The 19,541-nt window shown below is 36.4% G+C and overlaps 1 protein-coding gene across 36 annotated transcripts in view; it reads right to left on the bottom strand.

Annotated features, from left to right (window-relative positions):
- Positions 1-19,541, bottom strand: part of Nrxn3 (neurexin 3) — a 1,555,288-nt gene that overhangs the window by 777,762 nt on the left and 757,985 nt on the right. For all 36 annotated transcript variants that reach the window (XM_048799086.1, XM_048799081.1, XM_048799099.1 and 33 more), the window contains one exon: positions 19,215-19,334. In XM_048799086.1, the coding sequence (XP_048655043.1) occupies positions 19,215-19,334 (120 nt within the window). The remainder of the gene's footprint in view (positions 1-19,214; positions 19,335-19,541) is intronic.

The following is a 19,541-nucleotide window of genomic DNA, read 5'->3' as shown; positions in this document are numbered from 1 at the left end:
CTGTTTTTTTTTTTTTTTGTGGGAGAAATAATAGAAGACTTGAATGCGCAGCTCACAGCAATTATGATTTTTTTTTTGGACAAGGTGTGTAGCTCAGTAGTAAAGCGCATGTGCTTAGCATGTACAAGGCCCTGGGTTTACTCCCCAGCAAATATACACACACACACACACACACACACACACACAGGGAATCATAATTAACTTGCTAAGTTGAGTAGAAGGCCTATGGACAATTTTTTGTTATTTTATATTTTATACATACTAACATATTAGAAATATCATTTGCATGTGTTTAATAATGAACACAAGCTTTTTAAAAAGAAATTAAAAAGTAAATTACAGTGTTCTGTAATAGAGTAAAATATTTACACTTATAAAGGTACAAGGATATGTAACATTTTCCATACTTTATGTTTGAAATTTTTTTATAATTTTAAAATTAAATTGGACCTTTAAAAAACAACATACCACTGCTTTTCATTCTAAATAGATTCTACTTGACAATGTTTAACAGAGTTGATTCAGAGGAATAATTTTCTAATTTCTCAAAGGGTAAGATATTTTGAGTTCCTACAACACCAAATAACTCTTAATTGTTTGGATACCTAAACACTTTACAAAACAGTGGTAGGGTTTTTATTTCTCAAAAAACAAAACAAAATCATAAACAATCTGAGTAACCTTGAGTTGTCCCACTCTAACCACTTGACAGAGCCTAAACTTTCTGAACCAAGGAACCAGAAAATCATAGGATTAGCAGAAGCAAATAGGAGCTGCCCTTTTGCCTACCTCCTCAGGGGTAGTAGATGACCATGGCTTCTAAGTCTCTCTCACTTAATCCTACTATCAGTGTATTTTATTTTGTTTTGTTTTCTGTTGTCCTTCAAAAGAATTTCAAGGCTTCTTTTTGAGAAATAATTCCAGGTATATAAAATGACTGAGTTGTACCAAAACACCACTATACCTTAGGCTTCCCTTCTACTGAGAGTCCACAGAAAAGACAACCCCAGGCAATGAGGAGCAGCAATAACGTGATGAAATGGATCTCAATGTTATAACATGTGTACCCTGAACACAACTGTCACAAATGCAACCAGGGTATATCTTATGCATTCCTTGGTAAGTTGCACACCAAAATGTGCAGGAAAAAAAAGAAAGAAAAGAAAAGAAATCTCAAGTATTTGATGTGAATCAAGGCTTTGCTACATAAAATTTTTTACCAGAACTCTGTAATATTAAATATATATATATATATACACACACACACACATATATATACATAACACATGCAAGTACATGTATATGTATATGTATATATACACTTATCTGCATATATACACATATATATTCTATTGCAGGAGAGGTTATCCCCATACTCCAAACATTTAGAATCTATCCTTTTAAAAATTAAAAAGTGTACATATTCAAACTGAGGCAGGAAATAACAGTCTTGAATGCCTCAAGCATTTCTGTTTAGTGGTAGGGAAATTGATGAGGATTCTGAGGGAGGAAGAATCAAAGGTCTCTGAAATATCTTTCAGCTAGATGCCTAGAGCCTGGGTACAGTACCAGAATTTTACTTACATCAGAGGAAAAAAAAATGAACTTGGGGTAAACTTGTTCTCAGCCATTCACAATCAATGGTATTAAAATTATAATTCAATCAGAGGGACCATAACAATTTATCTCATTGGAAATTATACAACAAATATGATCTCATACCTTTTAGACATTTTATGACTGGAAACTATACATTGTTTGAGCAATAGAAAAACATGGTTTTAATATATAGGTGGGATTTTTTTAGCTTTAAAAAATTCTTAGTTGTAAAGCTCTAAAAAATTAAAACAAGGAATAATAATTAAAGCACATAAAATTACAAATGAATGGAGCAGATTTCTTAAATGTTTGCCACTTTACCAGTTCTCTGAATACTGTAATTGGCTGTTTGCTCAGTGTGTATTTTTCAAGTTGAGACTAATCCCAAATTTCTCAATGCTACTATTCTAGTTCATCCTTTTTTTTTTTTTAACCATTTATACCAGAGCCTTACAGTGGTTTTCTAGCTTTCACTCATAATTTCCAAAAATATTCATGGAATTCTCACTGTGTGTCAGACATTGTACCTGGTTTGGGATATTTGGTGATGAACAAAAGAAAGTGATGTCAGGTCTCCTCAAGGCTTACAGTATTATTCCAACCAACCCCCTCAAAGTCTGCCAGGAGGGCTTTTCTAAGACATAGCCATGTGCACACCACACATTTATGCAAAAATTCCCATTGGTTCTCTTCTTCCCAAGTCTTTTTCCTGCAGACCCGCCCTGCCCTGATGCTCCAGATCATATGGCACCTCTTACCACTTTAAGCCTTCTCTTACAACCAGACCTTCCGTTCCCCAAACAATTCCCGATTTCTCTCACCAGCCTGCCTCACTCAACTTGTTCCCTCTATGTGACACTAAGCTTGAGCAGAAGGGGTCATGCAGTATAATGACAGAGGAAATGACATCATTGAATCCTGTAAAAGAGGTATATCCAGGGACACTGGCTCTGCACAATACCTTGAGATGGGATTCATTTTTAGTGAAGTTAAAAAAAAGAAAAGAGAGAGGGACTTTTTAAAAAACAAAAGTCATCTATAAGATGACTGTAAGAGTAAAATAATTTCCTTACAAGATACCAAGAATGACTTAGACCATATATTAGTTGCTTATATTCTTTAGGATACAGCATACTGATTTTTACAATAGGGTCATGTATTTATTTGCCTTTCCAAGTACTCAGAGTTCCTCTTCTGACATGCTCCTTCTTTCCCTCAGGGAGACCTAGTACCTCTGCCATCCCTGCCTGGCCCTTTCCCTTGGTCTCAATCATTATGTACAAAGGAGGATAGGGCTGGTGGGACACACTACTACAAAACACTATTTAGAAAATATTGACTTGGAAACATGGGCTCGGGGGCCTTGGAAAAGTCAGTGCTTTCCTGAGAGGCTTATTTTTTACACCAAAAGTGGAGATGGAAAAAGGTATTCAGGTATTTAAAAATAAAAATTACAAATGATTCATGTACTAGCAGTAATGAATAAACATAATGAATTAATGTTTTTGTGCCTTTCATGGCATATTACAGTAGTTTAATCTACAGTCTATATTCCTCCAAAGTAAGCTGTTGTTAGTATCCTTGCGAAAATTAGGATTTTGTATATCCCCCAAGGCCCAAGTGTTGAAGGCTTGATCCTCAGCCCATGGTGCCATTGGGAGGTGGTGGAACCTTCAAGAGGTAGGGCCTAGTAAAGGGAAGTTAGGTCCTAGGGGCTGCCCTCGAAGGGGATATTCAGATCCAGGCCCTCCTCTTTCTCTTTTCTTCCCAGCTGCCATGGGGTGAATTGGCCTCTTTTGCTACATGCTTCCATGATGATGTACTGTGCTGCCACAGAGCCAAAGAAACAGGGCAGAGCAAGCAGAGACTGAAGCCTCTTAAAGTGTTAGCCAGAAAAACAACAACAACAACAACAACAACTTTTCCTTTTATAGTTTGATTATCTCAGGCTGTTTGTCATAGTTATATGACACAAAAGTAACTAACATAATTTTTACCTTTGACTAGTAACAATATTTCATATACTCACCAGAAAAATGCATTCACCATCTACAGTCTGGTAAGTTCAATACATGGTGAATGCCTTTTGTTGGGAACATAAAAATAAATAAGTCATGGGACCTACCTTATAAAATTCATTTAATAGTGAGTCAGAAAATTTAACTAATACTTGTATGTGATAGCAACCATAATAAAGAAATATTTAGTAAAAGAAAAAGAGCAAGAAAGCCATTCTTTCTATGACTGACACTCTGCTAAGCAATGCACAAGAAAGATAATCATATAATATTGATCCAAATTAGAAACAAGCATTGCACATAGGTAAGTATACTGCTTAAACACATAAACTCCACACAAATATTCAAGAGGTTACAAGACTCCATTGAACAAGGGCCCAGTTATAAAGATGATCAAGAAAGAAGAGTGGGTCAGAACAGAAAAGAGAAGGGCACAATTGGAAAAGAAGAGTTTTCCTACAGGTGTTCGAATTCACGAAAGTTAGTTCTAGAGGACTTGAAATATTACCTTTGGAGCAAGGTCCTAGACAGTGTTAACAGCCATGTTATAGAGATTCAAGGTGCTGAAACATCAAGATACATTTTGACGTGAAGAAACATGAAGAAAGGTGTATAATAGATAACACCCACGAGAGCAAAGAATAGGATATCATTGAATAGAAGAAGAAATGGATAGAATTTAGGGAGAAAGCTTGGATTCTACAGAGGGAAACAGGTTGAAGACGTAAGGAAGGAGGATATGGATTTTCAGTGGAATCAGGGGGCAAGCACATGCCTTTTCCAGCCAGAAGGCAGGGGCCAAGAAATCAAGCAGAGGGATTTACCTGAAATGCAGGTAGTGGGTGGCAGGCCATGAGGCAAGGGCTTTAGGGTATCATGGGAATGTCCTTTCTAGAAACTCTAGACAGTGTGTGGAATCAAGTAAACCTTCAAGACTATTGAGCATAGAAAGTAGAGTCAGGGACTCACGGTAGGAGACAGGTGAGAATTCAGGAAGTGGGAACAACAAAGGGACTTCTCTTTGCTGCGTGGTCAGGCAACTGAGGAGATCTAGCTACCAGGAAGAAACACAACATGAAAATTGAAGTCATTAAGAAAACTAAGTGACAGTGTGGACTAGGGGCCTCCAGAGAGGAAGTCAGTTTAGAATATTCTTCACCTACCAGAGGTCAGTAGATGCTGGTGAAAAGGACAGAGGAAATATCATTAAAAAGGTGGACTTCCAAAAAAGAAATGTCTCTGAACAAAATCGAGATCTAATTCCAGAAATAAAGGGATTAGTAAAAAATCCTTTACTGAAGAAGGCTTCCAGATATACTGTATTAATACAGCATGTCCAAATATTATCAAGGACACAGATGTCAAAGCTGTGTGGAATGTTGTTCACATTTAGAAAATATATATTATGAAACAACAGTGTGCCTGTGGATTGTAATTATTTAATCATTTGCAACTTATTTCTTATTTGTCATAAAAAATAAATGCTATTTATATAAACACATGTCTACTGTACAAAGACTCAGAAGTAAATAAATCACACTTTCTTCTAATTAATAAACTGACTATAAAGAGAAAAATCATTCTCAGGTGAAGACATTTTACCATGAATTTAAATCGTCATTATCTAAGGATTCTAGCTAAATTCTGAGGTTCTCAGGGAAAAAAAAAAAAAAAACTAGATACAGGAAGTACAGATTTCCTACCTAATTATTCTCAAAAGTGCCAGTGCTTAAGATGGCTGAAATTTCCCCCTTGGACTCCCTCCCCACCAATCCCTGCCTGCACATTAAGCCATCACACTCAGTATATTTCCTTTTCTCAAATACTATCAGCATCACAGGTTCCAAAAAGCTAGCAGCATTCTGCTTGCTGGAACTGATTATCAAAATCACCATGATTAAGCTTTAGGTCTAATCCCCCAGCTGAGCCCATTATGGAGAAATCCTGGGTAACAGGGATGTGATAATGTCCCTGAGACAGGGTTGCTTGTTCAGTCAAACTCCACTGGAGATCAATACAAAGCCATCTTCCCATGGCAGGCAATAATTAGCACATTAGGTCACTCAAACAATAAACCAGAAACCCCATAGTTCTGATTTTTTTTCTTTGAAGGATTTTTGCTGTGAATTGGGAATAAGGGTTTAGTTGTGGGCCTTCTACTTCCTGGGCTTATGTTCGAAGTTAAAGCAGATCAATATTGAACTTGGACTGGTCTGGCTTTAGAAGTGGCTATGAAGTTATCATTTCTAAATAATCCTTTGTGAAAGCTAAGTTAGGTTATAGTTTACTGCTTTAAATAAGTAGATTTAAAAATAATATCTATGCAGGTAAGATTGTCTGTAAAGATTTGCGACAAGAGCAGAGGCTGGAAGAATCATCTCTTACAAAGGACAACAGCCAAAGATTCACTAGTCAGTAATTCTGTGTTCCAGGAAAGAACCTGAAATCACTGAAGGTAGCAGAAGCCCTCACCATGCTTTTGGAAGCTGTGGGATCACTGGAGCACTTTTAAAACTTCAGGAAGTTTTTAGGTAAAGTAGTGGGTCATCCAAAATCTACTTAGGACTTGGTTGAATTATATGGACCCATAATCAGGAATATGCTTAAACTTAAAATTAGAATATACAGAACATCTAAGGTATTTGAATAATCTAATCACAGTAATCCTACCACCTACCCCCACCCTCACAGTCAAATTAATTTCAACCCTAGAGGAAAACAGAGTCGGCACAATGGTGGAAAATTGGGTCTCTAGGGAATATGGTAAAGGTAGAACAGCAGTGGTAACTAATCTACTCAAAATTCTACTTGTTATTTATTGGTGATATTTTTCCTTAACAGAAATTTTCCCTTTGTAACATAAACTGCTACGTAGAAACTCCCAGGTCTAAGACTCTGCTTTGTGTCCATTATTTCTAAGCCTGTCCCCAAAGCTGGGGCTCTTGCAAGCTTGTATTGTGAGGTTGCACAATATTCATTGCCAAAGGCCAAGGAGTCAGAAGGAAAGGAGCCAGGATTAAAATCCACCTTTTACTCTCACCTCCAAAGTAATCCGCTTTGGATGCTGAGCCAGGTTGTTGCTCTGATCTGAAAATAAACGCAGTGGGATTTGGGAGAAGAGATCAATATGATGTTAAGTGGTGAGAGAAGACTCAAGAGAATAGATGAGACTGGTGCTGAGCTCTCAGGGTCCACAGGGAATGTTCCAGGCTCCAGGGAGGAAGAACTATAGCAGCAAGGGCATGGAGCCTAGTGAGCACAGAACATGCTGGTGACAGTCGAGAAAAATGGCTTTACTGGAGGGCCCAGGAAGCCATGAATATCAGGGACACCATTCAGGAGTCAGATTTTAAAAACAAAAATTATAGAAGTTCTTGGAAGTCAAGGGTAGGGTTTGTACTCAATTGAAAGAAGGTCACTGACACTTCATAAGCAAAGGAGTAAAATTCAAAACTGGTGTTTGAGGAAGATTTATTGGGAACTGGAAAACACGGTAGGGTTTAGAAACACAAGCAAGGAGACCAACAGAGGGAGGCTTGAAGATTGTCACAGAAACAGAAGGGAGAATGATTCTGAATATACCCTTGCCGATTTTCACCAAGATGGTCTCAACAGAGTTTCAAAGTGATTTTCTCCTTCCTTCCTGACTGTAGGTCAGAAGAATTCACCACCAAAACATTCCATGTGAGAAGAGAGGCAACTTTAGGAATTATAGCCACAATCACATATTACCTAGGAAACCAAATATAACTAAATGTAAAATGTTACCCCACACTGAGAAATAGCTGTGAAATTTGGTTATAGCTGTGTTTATTGTTCATTAAGCTTTATATAATAGGAAAATATGCTAAATTAATCCAAATGCAAATTAAATAAGTTAGATGTTGGAAATAAATGTGGTATATTGTAGAGATTGGAATAAAGCCTTTAATAACACTGAAAGTTTATTTGGCTAAACTCACTTTTTCTAATACATTCTTTTAAATTTGTTCTTGGGATCTTGCATGAGACAGGATAATAGTTAAATGTGCATGATGTATATATGCTGAACATATGTGTATATATATATATATATATATATATATATATATATATATATATATATATGATATATATATGCTGAATATATGTATATATGTATATATGTGTATATATATATATATATATATATATATATATATATATATGCATGATGTATATATGCTGAATATATATGCTGTATATATGTCTTTTTCCAAAGCCTTCCTCCTAGTCTCCCAAGACCAGAGCACTGATGTGGACACTAACTGGATGATACACTTGAGTGCCAGCATAAAGAAGCCATATGGGAATTTTAGGTAAAGAAAACTCTTTTTCAAGGATAGATAAATCCCAGATGACATCTTCCTGCCTAAATCCTTTTTTGGAGATAAAATTATGCCCCACATATTGAGAATTCAGATGGGATAAAGTGGCTTTCTGCCAAATATCCTCAAAGGCAGACAGATACCTGATCAGGGGCCCAACCAGACACATTACCCTCACAATTACAGAAATATATGACTTTCCAATTACTTGAGATGCAATCAAAAGTTTACCTGTAATTTTGTAAGAAACAAAGTTAGTTGGATTAAAAAATATTTCAGAACAGTTGGAAAAACTCCCAAAGGAAATATACATTTATTTATAATATGTATATTTATAATATATATGTACATACATATATATTTATATGTAATTATTTTTCTTTATACAAACTTGCACTCGATTTTACTCCTGTAAGCTCCTGGGGTAAAACTGTGATTTTAGGTTTAGTTGTGGGCTGAACTCAAACAATATCTAGTGAGTTTACCAGGAAATAATACCTTAGATTCAGATGCTGGTTTTTCCTCCCAATACTCATGAAAATTATAAAAGAGTTTACTAGGTTTGCCTGGATTCTCCCACAGAGATGTGAAAATTTTGCAGTCCAAGGTCTGCAACAATCAAGGAACTTTGTGTTTTACATTTGATATCTTCTTCAATTGTCTAGCATCGTTTGATCAATGTGAAAGTCAGGGGTTGTTGATGAACGATGTTCAGGTTGAAGAGTTGTAATGTCTCACAAGATCTTGAGGGTACTAGGCATTATAAGACATCTCATCATGTTAAATAAAGCACAGTGTCTCTTTGGAAGTGAGTGCCACATGGGGGGATAAAGAGCTATTCGGGATCACAAGGTTCTTTGCCCATATACATTATAAGGGTCTTTTCCCTCCAACCACAATCCACTATAAAACCATTTCATTTGTATGAAAATGTGTCTACATAAAACTGTTTGGAAATTGCAAGATTTTCAGTGAGAAGGAAGAAAGGTGAGAGAGAAAGAAAAGGAAAACATCTTGACATTTCCATTTTTCATCTGAAGAAGAAAATTACATATTGGCATGCTCATTATAACTCTAGTATGCCTAAATGCATTCCTTCTGGCAAGAAAACACCCAGTGCTGGTGGAAATACTATTCATTTCATTAAAAGAACACTAGGACCTGTGCATAACTCAGACTTTGAAAACATGCAAGGCTCAGTCATTCATCCAACAAATTTTATTTTGAATGTCCATTATCTGTTTGACACTATGCATGTTCTAAACAAAGTCATATTAATAACTGATAAAATTATGTCATATTTTTATACTGCTTTGGACTTGTTTTCCAAGTTTTCAACAGTGGGCTGCTTGTATAATTTTCTAATAAAAAAAAACTCAGTTACTAATAAAAAGCATCAACAATGTGGTTCCTTTACTTCTGTAGATGTGCAGCAAAATAATATGCCTGGAGATCAAAACAAGGAAAAATCAATGCCCAAAACATTACCTGGCATAGAAACATCTCCATTTTCCCAAAGTCTCCAATTCTTTGTTTATAAACATTTCCTAATTTCATTTGGCAAAGAGACATGGATCAGGCAGCAAAGATCCACAGGATAAAGGTAGGTGAGAAAACAAACCATAATTCTAAGTAAAGAAAATAATAAGAAAGACTAGCTACACAAGCCAAATCCATCCCTGCACCCACTGAGCTTAATCAAGTGTTATCAGAGGACTGAAGAGAAAAAGCAACGGGGACCTCATAACAGATACTCAAATGAAGAAATGCTTGATGGAGACACATTTGCAGGTACTTAACCAACTTCTTACAGCAGATTCTTTGGCTGCAGAAGGTTTTCTGATGGGATAAGGCCTATAATTATAATTAAAGTGCTTTCCAATAAATAAATAAATCACATCTCAGAATATTCCACACTGCCAGAGCCATTCTGGAATTCATTTAAAGCCTCAGATCATTCTGAAAACTTGTGCTTGAAACAGAGCACATTATGGGTTGTATCCACCTTTCCCCTGACCTCACAGTGCAAAAGGTAAAGTCAGATGGGAAGGATCAGGTTAGCATTCACTTGCTACATAGATGAGATAATAGAAATTGAACCTGCAAGACTTAATACAACCAGGGAAAAGACAACTCAGGAAGTAATGGCTTGTAAGACACTGGACATCAAGCAAAGACAGACGGTGATGGCTGAATGAGAGAAGATGAAGAAGATGAGCCCTGAGTTGTCCCAGCTTACTGCCTTCAGAGAATTTTTGCACCATGGAACATGAAGGAGAAACCCTAGAAGGAGCCCAGTCCAGCCTTCACCTACATTTGAGGAGATGGAGCTGAGAGCCAAGAGAGACTCAGGTGGCTAGAATAGAGAGTTGGCCTGGATGAATCTTAAAAACATCCCACAGATCTAGAGAAAACAGACATGATAGATCATATTCTGCATTATACCAGACAAAAATAATGTATGGTTATACAAATTCAAATAATGGTGGCCTCAGAGGGAAAGGGACTAACAGGAATGGGCAAGGGGTAATTCTCAGGGAAGTCACTGGGTTATTGGTTATATGGGTATAAACCTTTGCCATAGTACATGTAAGATCTTGCAGAATACAAATTTTATCTCAATCAAAAAATTATTTGCCCCTCCCTTAAAAAAGAAATAAAGGAGGAAAATGAGGGAAAGGAACAAAATTATATTTATTAGCTCTATTTTACAAGACAAGATAAAGTAGTTTACATCTTTTTGGCCTTTAGATGTGGAAATAAATGTAGGAAATTATGAGTCTATATTGAAAAATACATTAAAATTGTACCTGTATGTGACTAACAAGGTAATATAAAAATTATCTTTTGTGAACCAATGGGCTCTCAGCAGATTATTGCTATCACCATCAATAAGTAACTAGCCAAGTACACCAGAAATAAATGTGCTATAATTAAACATAAGCAATAAAAATGGTCTACAAATACAGCATGCTGAAGACGGCTAAAATGAAATTAGTGAGGCCACAAATTCCAACAGCTCATAATAATCCCTGACAAGCTATAAGGAACTATAAGACCCTGAATTGTTGAGACTATCTCTCCTTGAACCATAGGTCCAAGTACCGGGTGGGATCTATGAAAACTAATGCTTCACACGTGAGTCTCATTTCATGTTCATGGAAGCTTGTGTAAAATGAAAGCTGCAATCTCTGCTGCTCTTGCTGAATCTGTTTGATGTGGCATGTATGTTAATACCAGCTATTGTTATAGCTTGAGGTTTCCCCAAATCCCCAGATTATCAGGGAAACTATAAGCAAGAGCAATAAAACCCAACTCTGTGGAACCGTTCCTTGGAGTGATTGTACCTTCATTTTTGCTCTTAGAAGACCCTGAGTTGAAATGTCATCCTATGGCTACCTTGAATATTTGTGAAGTCAAGAATAAAAGACAGGTGCAAAGAAATACCTTTGGCGTTACCTTTGGTGCTGGCCACTCATGAATGAATGCTTCTATTGTACCTGATTTACCTTCCAGATCTTGCCCATGTTTCCTGCAGCTCCACTCAGTCTTTACAACTTTTCTAGACTCAGCCCTTTTCCTGCCTAGATGTACCAAACTGACAAAATGACACTTTAATAGAATCTCTGGTCTTGTTACCTGAACCAATCAGTAGTAATGCTGCCCCTTTTAAAACTACATGATGTGACGAGTAAAAACTACATATAGCACCTCACCCAAATAACAGCATACACCCCAGAAAGTACAGTGCCAATAAAGGTAGTTAAGTTTTGTGGTAATGTGGCCCTAAATACCTGGGTTTTCAGATGAAGCTTCATCAGAATCCTGACCTCAGTCAAGATCCCACAGTTGCAGCCAAACATTACTCTGAACCTTCAGCCCCCAACCTGATAGTTTTATTACGTTGAGCAAATCACTTGACTCGTCCATATGTCCATTTTCCCTTCTGATATCACAAGAGTACCTATTTTGGGGGGTTGTTGTGAGGGTTAAATGACACAATGACAATGAATTCAGCATAGTCTTTAGTGCATAGTTAAGTAGTTAAAAGTAAAAGATAATTGCATAAAAGAGAAAATCGAGGTAAAAAAGGACTTGAAACTGAATAGATGGTAACATTCTAAATAAAAATCACCCATAACTTAGAACTAAGAGTTGAGAAGAATAACCATGTGCCCTTTTAATGTCATATAAGGACATTGCTTCACAGACACACTCAAGAAATATTTAAATCTATGGGAGGTTGTTGTTGTTCAACACTAATATTTACTATCTGCAAATGATCCATAGATATTTTTTCAGTACTATATATGTTCAACAGAAAGACAATATCAAAGGCTAAGAGGTTCAAGCTCTTTGAAACATGTACTAGTTTTATATCTAACCAGAATTTGTATTCTAATCATTTTTAAGTGCCCATAAATATCTAGTTCTTCAAATATTCATTTGCTATCTTATTTACATTTTTACCATCTTGTTGTTTCCCTTGGTAAGGAATTATATAAATTTAACACACACTCATTCTATATTTATATAAGCATTGTTTTTTAACTTTATAAAAATTACGGTTGTCTGAGTCATGTTTTTAACTTTTTGAAAATCATATTGAAGAGCAGCCAACAGTTCCACAGGGGGTAATGTACCATGTCTTAAACTTCACAATTACAGATGCAATTTATCTTTACAACACACTTACCAGATAAGACCTATAAATATCTGCATTTTAGAGGCACAGAGGAATTAATTAATTTGCCCAAGGTAACAGATTTTAAGTGATAGAGTCACTTAACTCTATCCTGGTGTGGAGAAAGAGGGCCAGTGAGAGATTTGAACATAGACCCTCTTTCTTCACAACAGTCTTTTCATCTGCGATACTTGTCCATGATAAATATTAGAATCACAATAATATAAACACATGGAAATCAGATGATCTGGGTCCACAGAGAATGAAAACACAGTCAGAAAAAAGGTGGATATTCTAATTCTATAATTAAATGTATTCTGATTCAAAATGGCCTTACCTGAGTATTAAGACAGAACTACTTAATGTTCAGAATTCCAGAAGAATTAATGATCAAGAACCAGTCCTATGTCTTACATAATTTGGTTGGCTATCAGGGCTTGCCTGCCTGGAATTAAGCACCCTGGTCTAATAATTAGTTCAGGTATTAAACTTTTATTATTTCTCATAATGACTAAAAATTAGCAAAGCTAATAAGAATGTGGACCTGCATAGAAGATAGACTGGACCCAAGTCCTCCTCAGCTAGTCCCTGGGACCTGGGTTTTCTCATTGTTAATATCATGACCATAGTAATGTCATATTTCTTAGAGATTTAGAGATGTTTAAAGGGATAAAAACATCTTTATGAATGCCCTAGTATAGTCTCAAGAACATGGTAAGGATTCAATGAATGTCAAATATTATTGCTAAAAATAAAAATTACCACCACACCTAATTATTAAGTACCTATATCTTCTGTGTGTTATACCAAAGTTTCAAGAGGCTAAGTGAATAAATTCAGTATCACAGTGTTATAAAGAATTAGGCCTGGCATTTAAATCACTTTGATTCTAAAGCCAATTAAATTAATGACTATGCTTAGAATAGCCTTTATAATTTAATAAGATATATATTAAAATTTTGGTTCATTATAAATAAATTTCCAAGATCACCAATAAATCAATGAGATTAATCAAGATTTGAGTTCTATTAGGCCTCTACCCAGGATAGTGATGGATTTAATGTTGGGGAAGAGGGATTTCACCCCAAGACCTGAACATTTTGATATGCATTATACTAAAGGAGATTAGGAAACCTAATATTTTTTTAAAAATATATATATTTTAAATGCATGCATTGTTAAACCAAATAAATCAAAGTACAAAGTTTAAAGATCTTAACTATATAAATAACTGGAGGAAAGGTGCAAGAATGTAACAGTGGCTGAAACATATTTCTCTCTGCTTACTTGCTAGAGTACAACCTTTCCTCTCCAAACCTCTTCTGTTTCATATTTGCTAAGAAGGTACTTACAAACTTTTCAAGGCTCATTCTTCAATGGAAACTGTCCTAAGAGCAGCTGTGCTTCTTCCTGGTGTTTCAACCCCAGGGACAGCTGCTGTTACTCCCCGTTATGACTCTTCACTCTCTACTGCTCATATTTCTGTTGAAACACCTTCATAGGTGTCTTCCCCCATTAGACCATAATGTTTTTTGAGAACAGAAGCATATCTTATTCATGATCATATCTACAAATAAGAAATATCTAGTGAGTGAATAAATAATAGAGAATGTTCTCAGCCACAAACAATTACCTTACAAGTCAACTGAAATAGCACCTATTTGCTGGATGAACAGAACCTGAAAACAGAGGTGAGGAATAAATAATTGACACAAAATGTGAACATATTATAATAGCATATGCTTTTGTTCATATATGGAACCAAGAGACAGAATTAGCATACATACATCTGCCCCCTCATTTGTACACTAAGTAATGCATATCTTGCTTATTTTTTTCTGAAGCCTGAATGGGAAGTGTGTTTTTAACAGATTTAATCAATACGCCAACCTACATTAAGAAAATAAATAAACCCACACAATAAATAAAAAGCAAAAGGCCAATCAATAGCCAACAGTGCAGCTTAACAGCCACTCCAGTAGAAAACTGTCTGAAAAGGTGCTTCACACTCCACTATCTGCACAATCCACAGCTGCTTGCTATTGATTTGTTGCAAGCAAAGAACATCTATTATCACATGCCAGTGTGAGCCCAGCAATTTCTCCAACACGTAGCCTGCAATGCACTACTAGCAATGTAGCACAGGATAGCTGTCTGCTGATGGTGGTCCAAGGACCCACATATATTCCCTCATCCTCATTCAACAAAGCCAAAATCAACACTGGACTCATAAACACAGAAACCTGACATGTGTTAAGCATTCATGTGCCATCGGCCGTTCCTGTAGACATGTGCTTCTCCCAAACACAAAAGCAATAATGAGATCAGCAAATTATAGGCAACTCAGAGCAGTTGTCATGAATAGTTTAGGATAAGCTCTCTTATTGGATCATTATGTGTTGTTTAAAACTCATATTTTCACAAAGTCCCTAAAAAAGGATAACACTTTGGGTATGTGTGGATGCAAGCAGCACGGTAGGATTTTGTGCAATACTTTTCAATACTGTGGAAAGAAGAACTCAACAACAGGCTGCCAGTGAGAGTGGCATTGTCACACAGCATGGAAAAGAGATTCTGGCTTCTTCTGATGGTGGGTACCATAATATGGAATTTCTACAGTTCTCAGTCCCGGTTTAAAATACCAATAAGAATCTGATATCCAGAAAGAATATCCTCATAATAACTCTTGTCAAGTTCCATTTGTTTTGTTGTTCTTCAAAGGTAGTCCCCACACACACACCATTAGGTTGGCTTTCAGGTAGTGCTCACCCACTGAGATGCTAGACCCTTTGTTCTGAATTTTTCAGAAGAACTGAAAATTACCATTGGAGAATGTAACTTACGTGTCCTTCCATAGATGTTATTGGGACCTATGTTAACTCAAAATTGCCTCTGGGATGATGAAGTCCATGGTAGTATCAAGACACCCCTAAAAGTTAACCTCATGAAAAAGAAACTCCTCATGGTTTTGCCATTACATAAAAGGGTGGACAGTCATATCTAAAATATGTAAAGCTATTAGTAAGTCAATTATACTTAGGTTTCTAATCAGGTGATATTTATTTTCTAACCCACACAAGTGAGTCACTGTTACACAAAGTGACCGGCTCCCAGGAATATGTGTCACACCTTCAAAACCATCACAGCTTCATAAGGGTGAACTTGAAATCCACCTGGCAGCATCCATCAACCCAACCTACTCACACAAAGAATGATAGAATAAAATGGAATGAAGAGAAGTCATCTGTGGTTTACTCATACTAAATGAAATGAAGTCTTAAAAGATACCTGCTTCTTCTGGAGACACCATCTATGGGATAGCATCTTAAAATTATCAAGCAAACTCTAGATTTGATAAGCAAGAAAAAAGCAAAGGTCACGAGTGATCAAACCAACACCAGAGTAAGTGAGGGAGACTCTAAAATGCCCACACACTTCTTCAGAGTCTTACAAGTTACATCAGGTGCAATTAACATTTTTTTTTAACATATGATGAAATAAATACCTATTTTAAAAATACAAAACCTAGTCATTTCCCTATTGGACAAGTTTCTATTCTTGGATGCGCAGTAATAAACTGACATGTTTTCATTTCCTTTATTTGAGAGTCAGTCTGCTTCCCTGAGAAATGGCTTCATAGATAATGAGAGATTCAAAACTTTTTTTCCAAAAAATGTCTTTGCCATTAGATTTCATCTTAACCAATTCAGATGGTCTTATGACATTTTATGAAATCCTTCTTATTTTAGATATATGCAATGTTCTCCAAATATTTCTTTTCAAGAATGAAGTCAAGACCAGATTCCATTGATGACATTCCGCTTACTATGTCAGACGTGTGTTATTTAGTAAAAGGAAAACCACTTAAGGCATGTAGGGTACCAAAGCAATCATTAGTGGGCTCTATGGCACTACTTCCACATAAGAGTCAGTCCCTGACCCTCTCTATTGAGGATCCTTTCTCCTTGCTCCCTGTTCCCTTCCATGAACTGATTTCATCCCTTCTCCTTTATATGTAATTACCCTTATGCTTTTTCTAATGCTAAGCATGAGCCTGTTCAACTCTGCTAATGATGCTGAAGATTAATACTTGATCCCTTATGCAGACTAAACTACCAAGGACTTATTAGTATACTTGAATGCACAGAATATCAGAGAAGTAACTTTATTTTGAAGATATGTGTGAGATTAAATATCAAGTTATAATGCTAAAGGTCAATATAGAAAATAATAATCTATGATGTAAAGTAATGAGACTGATATTCTATGTGGAATGAAGTGGCTTTGATGCTAGTTCCCAAAGAGAAGCTCCCTCCAAATACCTTGAATGCCAGTCATATATAGGGATCAGCCATTGTAACAATTTTAAATAGCCTATCATTTAAGTATATCTAGTTGATTTTTGTTAAAAATTCATATCTGAACTTGATAGTCACTTCCTACATATCTGAATTCTATAAATTTATTACATTCTAGAAATTAAAATGTACATCCTTCATTTCAGTGATCACCATCCAATAACAGAAGCCCTGGAATACTCTCCAGGAGAGGATCAAGTAAGCAGATTCTGATAGCATTTTGTGCTGTTACAAAACAAAAGACCTGTCTACATTGCTTAGAGAATAAAGTCCAAAATGCATTGCTCTAAGCCTGGATATCTGATATTTTTGAAGCATGAGAAGCTAGTGTCACAAAGGAAAGCTGACATTTTTCCAATCCTCATCCAAGTACTTCATTTTATACCAAAAAATTGCCAGAGTCAGATAATGCAGTAGTCCACATCCTCAATGGAGACACAATCTGCTCTTGACAAAAATCAGAAGTAATCATTGAAAGCTGGGAAGAACACTGGTCGAATTTTACCAGATAACACCTGGCTCTGAATGACAGAGGAGCTTGTCAATAATAGAAAAATACATACTTACCTTCTGAAGATTGTGCACATTTGCTGCAGTTGGTGACTTACCTTTCTGCCTTTTTTGTGTGCAGAGTCTCTTCCTGACCATTTTTTACCCACAATGGGGTGTATGTGTGATAAGGAACAACCTTGTGAGGATAAAGAAGTATTATGTCACCAGTTAGAGGGAAAATGCCTTCCTAGTAAGTCTCATGGAGGGAAAGGAAAGAGCGTATAGCATGAGTCCCCAGGTAACCTGGATTGATCCATAATTGCCTGTCTCAGAGTGGAACAGTATTTCTGCATCATAAATATGGAAACAAGATTTTCAGTAACACCAAGCTCCTTGGCAAGAGCAATCTGATGCCAACCCCTTCTGCGGGCATTGTACCATTTGCATGACAGATATGGAGGCATATGCTTATATTTAGATGAATGGGTATCACATAGTTTTCTTTCTAGACTGCCAGTTTCCCCATTTGTTCCTTTTTAATGTATCTTAAGAGAATGAAAGAACATATGGAGTGAAAAACTACTGAGGAAAATGGAAACAAGAACTACAAGAGACACCTACACACATACAAAAAAAAAAGTTGAGAAATAAAGATCAAGGAAAAAAATACACATGAGAGACATAGCATTGTAATTGGCACTTGCTCCCATGTGGACACACTATTCTCTAACTTCCTTACTTGCTCTAATAACATCATGCAGCCTTTTTACAAAATGAAGAAGTCAAATGAGTTTGGATTGAAAGACAAAATATCTACCATGAAGACTGCATTTAGAAAATCAGCAGGACCCAGGACTCTTCAACAAATTGTGTTTGCTTGTCTTTAAAATAACCATGATAGGAAAATAATATGAGAAGGAAATAGAGACTCAGGTTATAGATTCCCACAGCACTGAAGTCTCTCCATCATCAGAGCTAGAATCACCCCCATGAAATCAATCCTCTCAAGACTAAATCAACAGATGCACCCAAAGCATCACTAATGTGCAGGAATAATCATCACCAGACTCTCTTCCACAAATACACAGGTAAATACCTGGAACACACTCACAAATAGAAATACAAACAGAATAGCAATGTATATATAAACAAAGATACCAATAAGTTTAGCTAGTAGAAATTTCTGTCTTACATCTGAAAGACACTCCCAAAATGCTATCAAAGTTTCTAAATTGAGGGAAAAAAAAAAAAAAAAAAAAAAAACCTCTGTAAGTCTTCTTCATTTGGGAGGCCTTAAGAAGTCCTCTAACTTAAGAATTTTTGAGAAAACAACTATCATTCTTAAATATCCTCCAAATTCTAGGCAATGCAAATGGAGAGGGTCTCAAAAATGTTATCCAGATGACTTAATTCATGGAGATTTGAACCCCTTACATAACCATTTGCCCTGAATTGTTCCTTTGCTTCTCAGTCACAAGTATTGAAACCTAAAGGGAAAGCAGAGGGGAAGAATACAGGAGAACAGCCAGCATTGAGCAAGAAATGTCTCCTTTGCTCTTCCCATGAGAACAGTTGTTGTTCATTTTCCACGTTTCTAGAGGAGAGAATTATTTATGAGTCCTTTAGAAAAGCTGTCTCTTTATGCATTGTCTCTTAAGGTTTCTCCAAACCTCTGAACCTCTTGAAAAATTTCCCAGTAAGAAAAGACTGTACTCACGATCATTGCACTGGTTTCCAGAATAGGACGTCATGGAGCAGTCGCAGGTGAAGCCTTCCCACTGCTGCATGCAAACCCCCTGGTTGGCACAGGAATCTTCCTGGCAGGTGGTACTGGGTCCTAGCAATGCACAAGAAGAGGAGGAAGGGAGAAGAGAGAGAAGCAACATTAAATGTTAGTCAAATTCCAAAGAACTCACCTGAACTTACCATTCTCATGCCCCCCAAACATTCAAAATCACAACCACCAAAACTGTCAACTGAATTACATGCAACAAGAATTTGGTATATACGAAAGATGACAGAAATACACACTTAGCCACAAACT

This window comes from Marmota marmota, unplaced genomic scaffold (genome assembly GCF_001458135.2).
Source record: "Marmota marmota marmota unplaced genomic scaffold, marMar, whole genome shotgun sequence".
Taxonomy (NCBI): Eukaryota; Metazoa; Chordata; class Mammalia; order Rodentia; family Sciuridae; genus Marmota; species Marmota marmota.
This window is presented reverse-complemented; position numbering and strand designations above follow the sequence as displayed.